The sequence below is a fragment of the Penicillium brevicompactum genome (genome assembly GCF_028827555.1).
Source record: "Penicillium brevicompactum strain IBT 35665 chromosome Unknown utg000006l_segment0_segment0, whole genome shotgun sequence".
NCBI lineage: Eukaryota > Fungi > Ascomycota > Eurotiomycetes > Eurotiales > Aspergillaceae > Penicillium > Penicillium brevicompactum.
This window is the reverse complement of record NW_026623209.1, coordinates 52,980-70,290: the sequence shown is the minus strand read 5'-3', so window position 1 is coordinate 70,290 and position 17,311 is coordinate 52,980. Positions and strand designations below refer to the sequence as shown.

The window sequence follows — 17,311 nt, the reverse complement described above, 5'->3', positions numbered from 1 at the left end:
TGGAGCTGATACACGCCATATCATGACCATTCCATCTCTCAGCATAATATATTTTTGGCGGAGATGGAGAGGCAGGTCAAGCCATTGGCAAAGGCTCGGGAGGAACTGGCGGAGGTGTCTCCATCACTGGGCGGCTCTAATCTGACCGACCAGCCCGGCACTGCCAACCAGTACGGTGATAATAATCGCCTTTATAGCCTGCTCGGCAATGGCACGCAGAAAATCGCAAATGGCCACTTTTTTGAGGCGGGGGGAAATCAGAATTTTGGTGTGATCCCACCCGAGGAGTCTATAGAGTCCAAGGTGGCATAAGGGCTGTTTTCAGCCTACGCGGAGACTGATATTTGTTGGGACATGAGACCTGTGCCGATCCAGATATAGACCCGCAACATGGCATAATAGGTCCTGCACTGTCTACACGGAGAACCAAGCTGACCGAAAATTTGCTGGGACTCCATATGTATTTACGGTCTCTTGAATTCCCTCAGCTATACCAATTACAACAAGATCTGGTGAAATCCGAGCTCTCTCAAGTGTAAGTCTCTTTTATCAAAGTTCTCGGTGCGTCCTGAAGACATTCATTCTGCCCGAGGAACTTTTGTTAGCAAACAGAAGCAACAAGTAAACTAGGAATGTTTTCCTGCAATGTGTCTTTCTCGCTAAAGATTAACAATCCACTGGGCTGTTAATCTCCTTCTTTTTCCTGCTTTGACGAGCTATTCGGGGCATCAATTTTGTCCGCAAGGAAAAGTCAAGATCTGAGCAGTACCGTTTTCATCAGGCCTATGTGTCCCTTATAGACTATGCAAGCACAGATAACCCTGTATGGAATTCTACATTGTTAATTGATGCAGCCAAGCTTTGACTAGAAATTGGTTGGTTTTCGGTGGGCTGTTGACATTCAACTTGATCAAAGAATGGTGATCAAGAAGTCGATCGGGTGAAAGTCTCAAAAGGTTGAAGGCCAGATAGAAACGCTCTTTGAGATGTAAGTTATATTTTAATCTGACACCTTGGCACCTTTTGTTGGAAGTCTCAGAAATCGACAATGGGAGAATTGTAAATAATTTTAGGACCTACTGTCAAAAACAAAAAAAAAAAAAAAAAAAACACTATTATTTAATGTATCTAGGTTCATGATCACAAGTTGCAAAGTTTAGTGTTGACAACTATGGCCAAGCTTCAACGGGTTGACCAACCGCGACCTCGTTTTCTCCCACAGCTCAACAAAACCAACACAGCACTAAAGCAAGGCTAGAAAAATCGTCCGCAGTTTTTAGGAATGGGATTGTAGGCGCCTTTTGGTGATTCAACGTTAAATCATTCATGGATGAAATATCTCCGCAAAGCCTCAATTTAAGACGGTCGTGAATGTTTCAACAGCGAGCCAACGTTCCTTGCTGACTCAGTATCCTGTTCTGCAACATGGCTCTTGCTTCTCTCTCTCGCTGAGCATCTAAAAGGGTTTCAACAGTCCTAAATTAAGAGGGATCCCCCAACCCTTCTACCAAACAGCACTCTTACGCGAAAGGACGAGCCGAGAAGTCTATAAATACGTCGTCTGCCCCCGGCAACTCGCTTTACGTTTCATTCACCTGACTCTACAAAGTCGAGCAGGCTTGTGTCTGAGTCACCTGATAAGTTCTCCCCTTTGATCCACAACCGAATTTCCACTGTACTGACATTATAGAATACATTGAGGATTACAAGCCAGACAGTGCCTATGAGAGATACAGGTATGATTCCCACCAGATACACTATCATCCACACCAGCCGATTAAAGATATGAGTTTTGATTAGCTGAGAGGTGTCTATGCGCAAATGCCTCCGCCACAGCAGCGAACAAGCTAATCGACTGTACAGCCACTGTGTGCGCTCCCAAAGCAAAGGCGCGAATATCCACGTCGCAGGTATGTGAATCTTAGCCTGACCTGTCTGTATTCCACGGATCCTGAAGACGATGCAATTCAATCGAACCAAGGACATTCGACCCTATTCACGAGGGTAAGGACCACATCTCTTTGCCGTGCTTTCGTTCATAGTGTTCACTAGAAAATGTGAGTCGTGGATTATCTCGCCGAATTGCAAGCTAATGAATGACAGACAGTAAACCATCGACATCGCACCAGAGTGGCCACGACGAGACGGCACCTCCGTTAGTGCTCTGCACAAAGCCATGGCTTACACAAAATTCCTGGCCTCATCGCTCTAAACTACGCAGAATGCACTAGCGGAAGAAGGAACTGGCCAATAGCAGGTGCGCATATCAGATTGCGAGGCTCGCTGCATTGTTGTTGTTCAGAGGTATGAATTGTCTTGTTATTTCTGAGGAATACATGAGCCTATATATACAACAATTAGCCAAGTTGATTGGAAATCAACTTGGTCGTCTGTATAGACAGTTCGGAGGTAATTCCAACGGTGCGGCTTGGTTCCTGATCTGCACCAGCCTCATATCACAACATGCATGGAAGCTTGAGACGTCAGTTGTTTCTGGTTATGTGAATGACTATCGCGCCTTCAGCTACGCTAGATCAGTTTATGTTTGTGCGGTCTCTTGTGCTTCAAAATATGAGCACCATTACTGATTTCCATGCTATTGTATATAGGAGCAGCCCATCGCCACCCGTGAAACATCCTTGTGGGTAGTCCTTATCGACGAATCGGAGATAAGACCAGGGGGCGGCAGTACGACGCGTACTCCATCGCGTCTTCGCCCTCACCGCCTTCACTCCTTGAATGGCAGAGTCTCCGGCCGTCCGCGTTGCGAAACATTCATCCATTACGACTATATGATTGCTTGTGCCTGGTGAGGTTTTCACGGCCTATGCCGCCCGAGAGAATGCGCGTTGCGCCACAGCCCGGCTTTTTTGGAGCATGGCCGGAGAGTGCGACGGACCAGAATACAACATGGCTTGAATGGTGCTGCATTGTCTTGCCGAAGAGGATTGTAAGTGATCTGTTTGGCAAGTTCATATGACCACGAAGCTCACTGATCATCTCGTCTCAAGCGTACAAAGCGTGCCCTCTGCGAACTCTATGAAAGGTAAGTCATAACAACTCGTCCAAGTGGTAAGCCTTGCTGACTCGTATCGTACAACAGGACGCCCTCGTTTTCTCTGCTCGAGCTCCCCTATACCGATGCGATCGCATGCTGTCTATCATTTCCACATAAATACTGGTGGCATCGATGATGAGTCAATCTAATGTTCAGATAGTCTCGGCCCTTCTCTCATTCGACTCTGTACATCAGTCATGTGGTGATGTGTCTACCCGATACAAAGCTCAAGCCACAATGGGTTATAGCACCGTGTCTCCGCATTCGAACACCGCGAAAGAATAGCCTCCTTGTGGATCAATACCTGACGTCCAATGGATGATCATCATTATCCTCGATTCGCATCTCACGTCTTTTGATGCCTGGCAGCTCGACAGGCACCGGGATGAGCTCATGTTTCAGTCTGGCTCATGGCGGACGAGTCCTACTTGCGCCGACGAGCAGGCTGCGAGTCTAAATCTGGGTGCAAGGTGAAGGTGAGGCGGGACCCCATTATTTCGAGCCTACAGATGAACATTGGCCATATCAGGCACGAATCGATAAAAGGAGGCGGTATGGTGTCGAGTCATAGCCGAGTCAACTAGAGAGCACGATCAAAGAGATGCAGTCCAATAGTTTCACCTGGTCCTACTCCGCGTTGCTGACCGGACGACGTATTCCAGCGGGTGGAACCAACAAATGGAAACGAGCGAGCGGGAGAGACCTAACGGATATACACGACACTGCATCGAAGGCACTATCAGACCTTCTGTGGTGTCTTCGGATATAAGCTGGCTGGATCTGATGTCTAAGCACGCTTTCTTCTGTCCAAGCCGAGTAACTTGTGCAAAGACCATTTCCCCTGGATGTCATTGCATCTACAGGGTGGTCAACCCGAGCGCGTGTATCTCTCACTGAAATCGTCTTTTGACATATCGCGTGCAGGCCGTTTTCTCAGGGAATGGCCGAGTTCTCTACGTCCCCTACCTTGACTGTCCTTGAGCATCAATTATTTATCAGACACACTGCGCTTTGGACTGGTATATCACTGTTCAAGCAGATCCTTTGTAAAGGTGAGTTGGATGTCTGCACAACTTTACTCAAAGCCATCCTCTGTGCGACCTCTGACTATCTATGCCAGCCTATGCTAAAATTTCTACCGCTTATCAGCATTATATGATTGCTTTCGGTGGGACTGGTTACTCGCATGTCTGCTGCGGCTCCAATCCAAGTAGATCGCATCACCAAAGTTCGTCGTAAGTGCTGGCGGAATCGTCTTTACCAGATCTAGTCAGGATGGCGCTTGCTAGACCCGATCGGGCTGATAGATGTTCTCTGCACAGTAGAGTATGCTTGATCGCATGAACTCGGGTACTACGCCCAAAAAGCAGTGATAGCCAATTTGAGTGCGGTGTGGTTGCTACATGGGAGATGGGCTCGCAATATAAATCGTAATTGCTGGCGGGGATTACTGACAAAGGTGCGACGGCTCCCATGTAGAAGCAACCAATCGGAAGTTTTCGAGCCAAGCCCCTCAATTTCTTCGTTGTCTTTATGGGAATCCATTTTAACTCGCGACCGTTGTGGACGTAGGCATTCTACAGCAGAGTAGGAGTGAGTGACTTGCAAGCCGCCTGAAGCGGCAAATTCGACTACGCGAGGAACAGTCCATGGCATCACCATAATTATCTGGGCAACAAAATGTGTTTCGAGCGCTCCTCATTCAATGCTTCATCTGCACCTGGTAGGTCTGATCGTGGGTGTTTGCCTAATTATAGCTTCACCGAGGGATGTTGGTGTTGCATTGGACCAGCTCAACCGAATTGGAGGCTGTGTGCAAACTTTACTGAGTAAACACCAGGGGACCATCGTAGCAAGTGATGCCAAATGGCGTCGAATTAAACAGTGAAACTGATATCTCTGTCATACATGTATGTAGACTTCCGCACCGGCCTAAAAGCCCAATGCCAAACCCGACTTTAACCTGCAGATGGGCAATGGGCCGAACACAATACAAACATGCCAAGAGCATAAAAAATGCAGATTTTCCCAGTATCAATTATCTGTGGAAACAGACAGCCATTGTGAGAAACTAGCTAGCTTTCGGCATGAATTTGAATCCTATAAGCCTACAGATGAGGAGTTCCATTGATGAAAGTGCCATACTTGGACAGGAATATACACCCACTTCCGTCTGTATAAAATAAATATATCTATGTGCTGACGCTCACTAATCACTTAAGTGCCAGAATAGTACAATATCCTGGTCAAATTAGACTTTTTCTTGGTAATTCCTATGCAATCAGATCTATAGTGTAGCCATTGTTTTCCATGACTTTTATTACAAAGTCGCTACCGCTGAATCTTGATACCTTGCTTCTTGGAGTAATTGAACCCCTGGATTGGGCCGGGGAAAACGTCGGGCCGAGATCTGAGCTTACAGACCAGATCATGCATAAACAACAGACATTAATCAGCAGGTTTATAATGCCGAGGCCGTAGTTGTGCGTAGATATGGACTTGGTTGGCTTTGCTAAAGTCTAGTAACCACCACTCAACTTCACCGCCTGGCCATATACCACAGAAAACACATCAACACCCTCGTCCATACAATCGTCAACGTTCATCGACAGCCATCAATGTTTATCAACACCCATCAACACCCATCAACGCTCATCAACGCTCACCAACGCTCATCAACGCTCATCAACGCTCATCAACACATCCGCGACGCACCAAAACACTCACGCCTCGGTTCGCTCTACGCCCTGATGGCAGAGATGCATTCTATTGCGGCGGGAAGATTAGCCGACCGCAAATCATGAAGACAGGAGGGTTAGGAATACAGCGCTCGATGACGAATATTGGGTCTTGAATTTACGATTCTATCTAGGGCTCAGTCTAAATCTCCAATGATGCTTTGGAATACTCAAAAGATGAAGATTTTGCGCAGGTCTTTGCTTCTTCGAATACTCTTGGAATACTCGAATACTGGTCCCCAGCACCACGGAGAGGTGCCTGCACATCGCAGGGGGGCCATAACATGTCCTTGGCGAGCCAAGTCTTGCATGACTGAGCACATTTTTACATACACAGGGCTCATTGGCTGTGAGGGAGCGCGAGTCTTATATCGCTGGGCTCGTGGCAGCGACAGCCGTGGTGACGGAAGCTCTGAAGTCCTTGGTTTCGCAGCACTCCCCCTGCGAGATACAGTTGATAACGCAGAGCCCATCCTGCGAAGCACAGTTGATAACGCAGAGCCTATCCTGCGAAGCACAGTTGATGACGCAGAGCTTGTCCTGCGAGGCACAGTTGATAACGCAGAGCCCATCCTGCGAAGCACAGTTGATAACGCAGAGCCTATCCTGCGAAGCACAGTTGATGACGCAGAGCTTGTCCTGCGAGGCACAGTTGATAACGCAGAGCCCATCCTGCGAGACACAGTTGATAACGCAGAGCCTATCCTGCGAAGTACAGTTGATGACGCAGAGCTTGTCCTGCGGGGAGCGCAAATCTTACATCGCTGGGCTCATCGCAGCGACAGCCGTGGCCACGGAGAATCCCAAGGCTGCAGAATGAAATCTGCAGAAAGAAAGGGATACTAAGATGCATCACAGTGTGAGGACAAGTCCTGATTTTTTTAGGCTGGATATCTGGCGCCTTTTATGCCATTTGAGCTACGTCTCTTCATAAAGACCACTTACGTACATATTGATAACGATCACCGGCTCGTTGATGGGCGTTGAGATATTTGAACAAAGCTGAATTAGTGTTGAAAAAAATTAGTCAACTAAATCACACCTGGATTGTATATACCCGTGGTTTGCCCTCTTCGCCAAGAAGCACCCACTCCTTCGTAAAAATCTTTGTTTTCTGCGGTGAGTATTTTTTTGACCAACCTTTTGCGAAAGAATACAAAACACGAAAATTATGGTTCTATGGATCTTCAACCTTTCCGCCAGTAAGTTGCATATTGTCCTTGACCCCCGACCCAAATTGTAGTCCTTCCCTTTTACAAATTACTGCTAGCTTAACTTACTCTCTGAAAGTATACAATAATTACTCTCTCATATCTCTTTCAATTGATATCACATTTGGATTGCCAAACCGCGTGACCAAGGCTCCTACCTTTTGGCTAGGTAAATACTCTACCATGCTCGCCAAAGCTCTTGAAAATAAAGCTAGAGCAGAAAAAAGCGCTCACCATAAAGATAGGATTGAAAATCAATCTAAATCCTTAGGGTCAACTTAAATGGAGTGTAAAGGCGCAGTGCCTGGTAAGGATGATCAATTTAGAAGCCGTCATGGTAGCAAGCCTCTACGCAAACCCGATCGAGAAACGGAACTAGTCGATTCGTCACCATACAGACTATACCAGCCTACAAATCTTGCAAACAACCGGTCAGTAAATAACTTGAACACTATATATCTCTTTTATCCACTTCTAATCAACCATGTCTAGACCTACAGGGCAAGTAAGGCCAGGTCCTTTCCAAAGTTTATCCAAAAGAGAAGAGCAGATAGAAAGATATAGAAAGTCGGAAAGCAAGGTTACCAAACGACTAATCAAAAGAGGATTGACTAGGGATATCGAAGTCCTGAAAAGCGAGGTGGAGGATCTTAAACAAATGGTTATCACTCAGCAGCCATCCCTGTCTGAGCGACGCAAGAAAAAACGAGTTTCTTTCCAAGACGATGTCAGCTAAACAAAATGGCAAGCTAAGGATCTCTGATAGAATGAAATAGATTCAGGATTGCAAGAGTGAGCATCTTTTAACAGCATGTTTTGCAAGATGGCCTTTTATTTTGGCCGCTCATTGCCTAAAGACTCTACCGTGCGCGACTTAAATTGTAATGATGATTGTCAGTGTTTCCACGAAAATCTCTGATACCGTATCTGTGCAGCTTATATGACGCTAAAATGCTACTCTCTCGTGACTTCTGACAGTAGATTCATGCTATGCGGCTTGCATTTTTCGTTAGTCACTGGCGTAGACAGGTACACATTCCCAGAACCATGATGCCTTTTTTCTTTAGGCGCTAAATAAGTGGACGCTGGCGTGGCGTGGTCCATGTCACATTGAGGAGGCCCTGGACACAAATAGCACCCAACGGACCAATCAAACACCGCGCGTGAATTTAGACAGACCCAGGTACGGTTCCGCGACACAGATCCCAGGGACGACCCACGGGACAATAGATCATGGAGGTTCTATTTGTGGCCCGGAGAAAAAATTAAGAGGATTTGCAAGGGTCCAGACACGATCCACAACCTAGTCTTGACGGGCTGTCAGCGTACGGATGGAACAGGCCTGTGTTGCTTGGGAAGTCGGTTGGGGCAGATGAGGTATTTGGAATATCACAGAATTTTTGCAGCGAGATCCGATCCGCGGTTTTCTTGCCCTCGCAAGAGAGTGATTGGTCCTCCGTCGAGGGGGAAGCTGCCGCTTTCTCTATCTTATTTATAGAACGTTCTAGAATCTATGTCTCCAGTCTTGCATAAACCTTCCTCGTAGAAAGCACACTCTCTTGAGCCCGACCCATCCTCTCCATCTGCCAGATTCGTTCGATAGTCGGCCAACTCTAGCAGTTAGCTTTTGAAATCAATGTCAATTGTGTAAGGACAAGATCGTAGATCTAAACAAAGTCTCCGCTTTGTGCATTAGGGTCCGAGAAACCGATTGGTCCCGGCCCACCCACAAAGTTTATTTCAAGACCGAGATAATTTACGAATAAAGTTGTTTCCTGCTACAATATACTCGCCAGCGTGAGGCCTTGGAGAGAGTACCTCGATTTTCCCTCCGAATTTTCAGACTCTGAGAGATTTAAGCACGCAAATCTAACAAACAAGTGGAGCAGAAGCCTATCGATAAGCTTTCGATCTAGTTTAACCTTGAGTCCTTATGAAAGCCGCATTCCCTCACCGAGCGAGCGTTTCCATGGTTCATCAAAAGTTAGTTGCCGAATCGACTTTAGATTTGGCTACTGATCGACGGGCCCGCTCATGATTCCACGGTCTGCGCGAAATTTATATCCTCGTGACTTGAGTCTGCTAGTTTTGGACTGACTCGGAAACCCTTTGCTTCTCGTCAAACATGACTAGTGCATGGTTCGAAAATAAGTCGTATGCCTCAGCTTCTACTCTACGATCACTCTGCCTTCGACCACCCATCCAACCGAATCCATTTGAAGATGCAACCAAAGATTCTACCTCCAGCTGACAAGATTTTTGTGGGTTTCGAAATTTTACAGTGAGCCCCCTTGCTACCATGCTCTGATCTTGTTCCGAGGACACTTATAGTTCTGTGAGTCTTCATATACTTCTCGCAGTATTTTCCAGGCCGCATGGGACGACATACTCCTGGACTAGAGAGACAAGAATGAAGAATGTGCAAATATAGCTGATTTAGAACAGCACTGTAGACGGGTCTGTTTCGAAGGCCCACGGAAAAGTGCTCCATCTCACTAGATTTGACATCTGGGACACTCGATGCTGTTGTGATTCCAAGGAAGAGTGATTTCTCTTGTTTTTCGAATTACATGAGGGGATATGTACAGCCACGACGGAATTTCTCATGATGCGGCTCTCTTGCGGAGCTATCACAGGTTTTTATTAATATAGCAACATGCACCAGGGCTATTTATCGAGATAGTTGGTCTCTGTTGCTTCGATATCACGACGTAAAACACATGACAACAAACTGCTACTAGCGTGAGCGTTCTATTCGCTGCTATTCAAGCCTCCTGGCTGCACAAGCACGATGCACATAGTCCCACATCCAAGATAACGATCGAGTTTCTTTAGGCCAACATGGGATTGATACTCGCGTCGAACGACCTGTGAGAGACAATCAGCTTGTTATGAGTAAATGATATGTAATCGGTGAAAATAGAAAATGTATTTCGTACCTAGTCTGGAGCTTTCTGTTTGAATTGATCCATTGCTATTGGTTTGGCTCGCCTCAGCCGTTAAAATTGTTTCAAACCATTTGTCAATGTTACTTTTGGCAGAAATGTTGCATGGGAGAGCCGCCAATGAAGCCCTACGGCCGACCGATTCACGAACAGCTTTTGATTGTTTTTAATCGCCTAAGCAATCAGACGCTCTAGCGCCAGTGCCACAGCACTTCTGCAGAATGTGGTATTTTTTCCCCCGTAGAGACTCAGCGCTTCGTACGACCCGGTATTATTCGTAATATACATCGGAGCAGGCTTTCCATGAAAGCTCCCGATGAGCATCCAGCCAAGAGAGAAGATTCTTCTCCTCCCATTCCGGCCAGCTCGTTGCGCTACGTGGTGACATGGTGATGCTCAGACAAGTGGTAGAAGAGGGAAGAACGGGTGAAGAAAACAACACAAAGTGAACTCGGAGGTATAGGTTTGTTGAGTTTAAAAATATTTTCATTACTCAGTCAACTAGAGAAGACCCTACCGTTACATTAAAAAAGACCATTGTTTGATTATAAGCCATGGCTCAGTCTAATGAGCTGGCCTCAGGCTCTCATCGTTCACCAGTCCAAAAATGCCCTCATATTATTATTACACCCTCGGAAACAAGTTGACTGCTAAGCAGCGACGTTGAAGCGAAAAATTCTAGGACTGTCTCTTTCTTGACCACTCAACATGATTTCATCACTTCGTTGGATCATAATTTTCTAAACGGACTTTTCTTTCATTAGCGCAAAGTTCGTTGTCTTTCCTATCCATCGTCCACATAAGTCATCTCTACACATTAGTTTGACAGATATTAAGGAATTCATAGGCAAATATAAGAGTCTCAACGATGGAAGTCTACGATCATTTAGTAAGTCATAGCCTAAGATTCAATCTAAATAAAACCCCAGTTGTAGAAAGTATGATTAGGAGATAGTTGAACTTACGCCTCCCATTACAAGCAAACAAGTGGTCAAATCCAATTTCACGATACAAGTATCTATTAAAGCCAATACGCCTGCTCCTTTCACTGTACACTCAACCAGAATCAGGAACACTCGCCGTCTCGTAACTGAAACGCAAGTATAGGTGGAATTCGAAAAGTGTCGCACACTCACCAACGACAAGACTTTCGGAGCAGATTGCAACGTACATTATCCTTGCCGTCCTCCAAGTCTGATAAAACCAGCATTCCATCGCCATGTAAGGCAGGCGACACAACAGAGGACGAGGTTTTGAAGGACAGAAACGACTACTCCGACGATCAGAAAAACAGCAACTCAGCCGATAAGAGTGAAAAGGATCCACGAGAGCGAAGAATGAAGCGAAAACGTGATAAAGACTTGGAAATACCCAAACAGACTCAGCTCCAAGGAGAAGGCAATACGGTAGCTCTCGAATATATCGCGGAGTAAGTATCGACCTCTTCACAGAATATAAGTCGGGTTTGCCTACTGACAACATCTAGACTCAATACCCGAATGAAGTCAGCTATGATTCAACCTTCGAGTGAAAGTATAAAGCGCTATTCTTCTATACAGGTCCATTGAGAGCTCATCGTATGTCCAACGCACCTGAAATGAAGCCGTTCGCAACAACTTATCTGATATCTTTGCTCGATTAGCGATCGTGGAGATTGAGATGAAGAAAGTAGCAAAACGGGACAACAACAAAGCCACCGAAGGCCAGAGCATCCGGCGATCTCTGCGTCGGGGCAACAGTGATTAATGTTTGATTTCCGGCCATTTAGACCGAAGCAAGATATCAGCTTGTGTTAGTCCTAAGGTATATATCTGTAGATGGTTCAACAAGATCAAATGGAATAGAATGCGAGCAAGCTTATAGATGCACCTGGATTGATTGGCTGCGGAATATGCCTCGATAGGCTCGATTCCAAACTAATGACGTATCCACTCTTGTACCATCTTGTCATTGTGCATTGGGATCTCTTGTTTCGCCAATCCTCCACCAAGCTACGCAACACCTTAGGGATATGAACGGAAATGTAACTTAGCGTACCGAAAGGATTTCTCGAGGCCAACCGGCTGTAGCCATGAGATAATTCAAGCCAGCCTTTCAAGTTTTTTTTTTCCAGTTCAAGTCTTTGTTGACCAGGTGTACTCTTGGCCCATCAGTTCCATACTCAGGTTAGGATCATCGTTGCCCGGAGCAACGACAGTTCAGAGTAGTATTATATCACACGTTTTTGCAAATGACTTGAAATCGGTCGAGAATATTTTAAAGACGAGAACCTTCTCCCATCAACGTTAGGTTTAGAACTAAAGCGCTCCCAGCTCTCCTTTCCAGACTTTGCGAATGCTGCCAGATATTTGTCATAACCTACTTGTATACTGGCTACATGCTAAATAGCCAGCTCTACTACATGAATAATTAGGCCCAAAGAAACATATTCATCCCTCTAAAGATCCATTTTCATTGGTTACAGAGGGTTCCTGCAGATCGGGAAGCGGGACATTCGGTTCGGAGAATCTAAAGGGGAAATCGTCGCCCTGAGTAGCCACGTCTCCCTACTCGGGCCAGTCTTCATAAACGGCCCCAGAGCCCGGCAAATAAGATGCCAATCGTTTGTTCTAGAGGGCATCAACCGTATTCCAAAATCGAGTGGTCGTCGACACCAGGTCTCCGTGTGCCTGATCCAACACCAGCTAAATATCATTCCACGGGACCTAGTCCTACAAAGCGGCATTTGTGGACTCCAGCTGCTACTGCAACTTGCCGATCTCTCGCCGGACCCGCTGACTCTCGGCTAATACTGCATCCCGTGTTATAAGAGGCAGCTACAATTTCAAATTTTCTTCGGTTTTCTCGGTTTCAAGTTGTTCATGCAACTGAAAGTATTTGTGCCTCTACTCGTCCCTCTCCTCTTTTGCTTTTTGAATCTCTTCCTCTATATTGCTCATCATCTAGAGACATTTTCTATGTATCGCTTTATCATGCTTCGATCCAGGCTTTTCGTGATACAGGAGGCCTAGCATAATCAGTAGAGTACATCAAGTTACATCGCAGTATAGTATTCGTCACGAAGGAGTCAGAGCATATTGAAAAAAAGTAGAGATTAATACCGTATACTTATACGAGCTAGTCACCGGTTTGATAGGGTTCCGCTCATCTTTGGGTCTAGAGGCAGTAGACCGAACAGAATAACACGAGGGTACAGCACGCAGCTATACTTCGTCAAACCGGCCTACATGCTCCATAGAGGGCTTGTCATTCTTTGCCATGCTCGATCTATTAATGGGATATAGAATGGTTGAAAGAACTATCGGCAGTAGGGGTCAAGAAGATAATATTATATAGCAATAGGTGTAGGCCTAGGCGCAGACTTAAAACTAAATGAAGGTGCACTCCCTCATACCCAACAGCAATGCGAACAACAGGTCATAAACCCAATTGTTAAGGGCTGGGCGCAAGCACAACGCACAAAGTACCTGCCGTTTAATCGTAGAGTACGCGCTCAACTGGGCCGCACAAAGATACACGTTAATACAGACAACGCTATCTCATAGTAAAATTTCAATCGGCCCGAGATACCACCCTAATGCTCTAGGATTCGGCATTTTCTATCAAAAATATTATTGTGTGACTGTCGTCAGCTTCCACGACGCTCTGTAGGTTGACCTGAGAACCTGCGGCGTTCTCACAACTTTAAGATTTACGTCCGCATATATATAGATTTTGAACAAGGCGTTACTTTTGAATACACATAAGTTTCGATTGGCAAGTATCATTGACCATTTTTCCCTCGATACTGGTGCAACTATCGACGCATTTCTTGCTAGTTGGAAGATTCATCAAGAGACACTATTAAGGCACAAGGATCCGTATTTCTACCACCAAACAATAGTTGTAGCAGAAACCAGAACTTGCCTTGATACTGCGATGAAATTGAGAGGTCCAAGTATGTCGTTGATTGGACGAAGTTGACTATCACTTCTGCCCTCAATAGACCGAATATCTCATTGACTTGAAATTTTCAGACACAACATAGCAATCACATGTGAAATCCACGAAAACCAACCATGCTACAATTATCCTTATAAGCTACACATACGTCATTGGCTTCAGCATATATAGTACAGAAATCGTGTCTGTCAACATCGCCACCCCAGCGTTCAATCTCATTGCTCTTCCGCCGAAAACGCCGTTTAAGAACTGAGAATGGTTTACCGTCAAGAGGTTGACATCGTTGTGTCATTTTTGGAATAGACCAATAAGAAATGATGTTAAAACTTTGACAGATGTGCTCGAATTCTGGGGTTCCATGAGAACCATGATTGTCCATAAGTAGAACTCTTGGTCTACCTTTGGTAACTCGCTTTTTCGTGACGAAATGGAAGTCTAATAACCATTGAATTGCAGTTGTATCGTCTGTCCAGCCTTTGGAAGTTGGTTTAATAACCCTGTAATTGGCTATATTGTCGTCGTCTTCGAACCAGTCTTCCATATGCTCAGAACCGCGAATCAAGAACCAAGGATGCATAACCCAACCATCAGCTGAAATACATTCAATGCCAGTAATATTCTGACCAATTACACCTGTTCCAATAGTCTCATTTTGACGGGTAGACACGGCATTTTCCTTTGTTCCGATGCCTAGTTGAAAGCCAGTTTCATCCTAATTATACAATTCATTGGCTTGGATCTTATTCTTTTTGAGAAAATTTCCAAAAATCTCATACCAATGAATCAGTTCACCGTGGGATTCAGCCTCGATTCTCGCTTTTCCCAAAGGTTTTTGGGTTCGGAGGGTAATATGGGGTGGTAAACGTTGGATAAATTGATATCCGTAAATTTTACTAACCCGTCGATCAGAACCGCAGTATTGTAGAATGCGATTTGCAGCATCCTCAATATCAAAAGCATTAGGTGGTGTATAGACCGAATTGAGGAGCTCGATCCAATGAATCAAAGACTTCTCTTGTGACTCATTTAATGCTTGATTGGTAGCTGCGCGCCCTTTTTTACTCGGTCGGCCCTCACTTCGATTTCGTAGCTTCCACTTTGACACCTTAAATGGGAGGCTGCGGACTTGATACTCTTAAATTGATCAGAATTATAGGCTTCAAGCGCATCTGAGAGCATCTTTTTCGACAGAAAACGGCATTGTTTTGGTGGAGAGAATCGGGTTTGAAATTGAATGGTTGAATTTTTTGTGTTTAGGCATTGGCTCACTGACAGGAGGGGACCGACTGTCGGTGAGTGCTTAGTCACAATTTTAGGGTGATGTTCAGACCATGTGCTATTTTGGCCTGCATTTTTTAGCGCAGGGGATTGTTGCTTCAATATAGGGGGATACTATAAATTTGTGCTAAGAAATAATGCTTACACAGAGTTGTGAAGTGTACAATAAGCATTTAGCTGTTGAACATGGGAACTATGTTTGACTGGTGTGTTAGGTTAGGTTTCTTGTTGGTCCTCTCAGGTAGTCCTTTTAATGGTTTTTTTGATTTCAGTCATCTGGTCAAAGAGATATTTTCTCCCCCTTCTCAGTGTGTTGGGTAGACGGCTGAAAACGACGTTTCCTTTTACAGTGAACAAGTGACGGGTATTGTATTAAAGGCACCGCGAAAACGCGGCATGGGCAGATTGCTCAGATAAGTAGTTTGGCAACCATAGGTGTGAAGAAGGAATATCTTTGAAGACGAGAATTGGGAACAGTTGAAGAATGCGTAAAATGTTTCACTTTGAAGCCGAAAAAGAATGAAAAGGGAATTGGAGGGAGGGCCGGTGCACAAGGTTGTTGGATGAGCGCGGTGAAAAAATTTTGATGAAGTAAATGGCCAGAAATAAGGACGAGAGATAATAAATGCAATTGACAATATCAAGTTGAGTTACGAAGTGCAGTAGACGTCGAGAGCGGGTAGTTGTGGTAAGGTCACAAGCTGGTGGGGTAAGCTGATGCATAGATCAATTTCTGGCAAGATCGAGTTTTGGCACCTGACGCCTATGAATTGTCATAGAGTGGATATATCATCTAGCGGTGAAAGAGCGCTGCACCCATTTCTAGAACTGGAGATGATTATCATTGCTCATGTCGCGCCAAAACTTTCGTCAGAGAAATTCTCCACCCAAAGGTGTTGGTGGATCTTGTGGCGTCTCATCTTGCAGCTGACGCCTCTGAACGAAGAAAAGCCAGCGAGGTTTCGGCACTTTTTACTGTTCTCGCAAACAGGCTATGACAAACAGTCCAGACATGAACCTCGCGGGCTTAATGATTTTTATTTTACATTGACGGCCGGGGGCCGGCCGCGGGATCCTCCAAGAGATGGTCGATCGTACCCCAGTTTGCTGGGAACAAGTGGAGCCGAGCTGAACTGAAATGTGGGGCGTTGTTGAATCAGGTGTCGCCCAGATGTGTCTATTAAAAGGCTGCTGGTTTGCCGGAAATGAAACCGAAGAAAATCTTTACATTTCTCTTATTTAACTTTGTACCCAGAAGTGCAGTTGACAAAAAGCCAACCATGGGTATCCGACTAGATGTCAATCTCTTCGATTACAACGGGGGAAAAGCCAAGAAGACCAATTGCGTCCCCTTGAAAGACTTTGAGATCTCCAAAAAGAATCTCAGTGATATACGAGCGGTTTTGATAGACAATGGAGGTCTTGATGCCAGCAAGTATGTATTTGGATGGGGGAAGTGATAAACAGAAGCTAATGCCCGTCCAGAGCAGGAATTGCCTTCTGTACACCGAATGGTGCTCTGGTGAATGATTCCACGTCATTTGTAGATTACATGGAGATTCTATCCGACGATGTGGAAGAAGAGGAGAAGGAAGAGGAGATGAAGAATGAGGGGGAGGATGCAAAGGAAAAATCCGCCAAATCCGTCAGATCTGCTAAAGCTACGGTCCATAATGTTTACATCAAGGGGAAAGAGAAAAAAGGCGGCGACCGGACGGCAGAGGCGAAGGAACTCATCAAAAAAGAGCTGAACCTAAAGCTAAGTGTACGCCTATCTCAAATTGCCCACGTTATGCCAGCGAACTGAGTTGACGATCTATGCAGGACAAGCCTGAACTCCTTCAAACATCGCTCGATCAACTAGCGACCTCCTTCAACCGCGCAGACTGGATGGCCACGGAGAATAAGACAGCCATGTAAGTGGGATTCAAACACCAGAGAACCACCACTGACGGGTCACGCCAGAAATCCGGCTGACATGTCTGAGAAGGATTGGAACGCTGTCCTCCGCAATAACAACCTTTTGAGCGCCCATCGGATGGTCTTTTCCAACCTGGGGAAATTGACCAATGGAATGAAGGCAGTAAAGTTTCGCAGAATCGAGCGTGCTCCCTATAGTGGCAAGTGACCTGAACCTTT

General features: G+C 45.5%; 2 protein-coding genes across 2 annotated transcripts; both read left to right on the top strand.

Moving 5' to 3' along the window:
• Window positions 1-63: 63 nt before the first annotated feature.
• Window positions 64-312, top strand: N7506_008222 (uncharacterized protein; the record flags this gene model as incomplete). Its single annotated transcript, XM_056957515.1, has 1 exon — window positions 64-312. The coding sequence occupies one exon, from the start codon at window positions 64-66 to the stop codon at window positions 310-312; it is 249 nt and encodes an 82-aa protein (XP_056806905.1).
• Window positions 313-16,452: 16,140 nt separating this feature from the next.
• N7506_008221 (uncharacterized protein) lies at window positions 16,453-17,092 on the top strand (the record flags this gene model as incomplete). The annotated part of the gene is made up of 3 exons (XM_056957514.1): window positions 16,453-16,607; window positions 16,658-16,937; window positions 16,997-17,092. The coding sequence occupies 3 exons, from the start codon at window positions 16,453-16,455 to the stop codon at window positions 17,090-17,092; spliced, it is 531 nt and encodes a 176-aa protein (XP_056806904.1).
• Window positions 17,093-17,311: the final 219 nt, after the last annotated feature.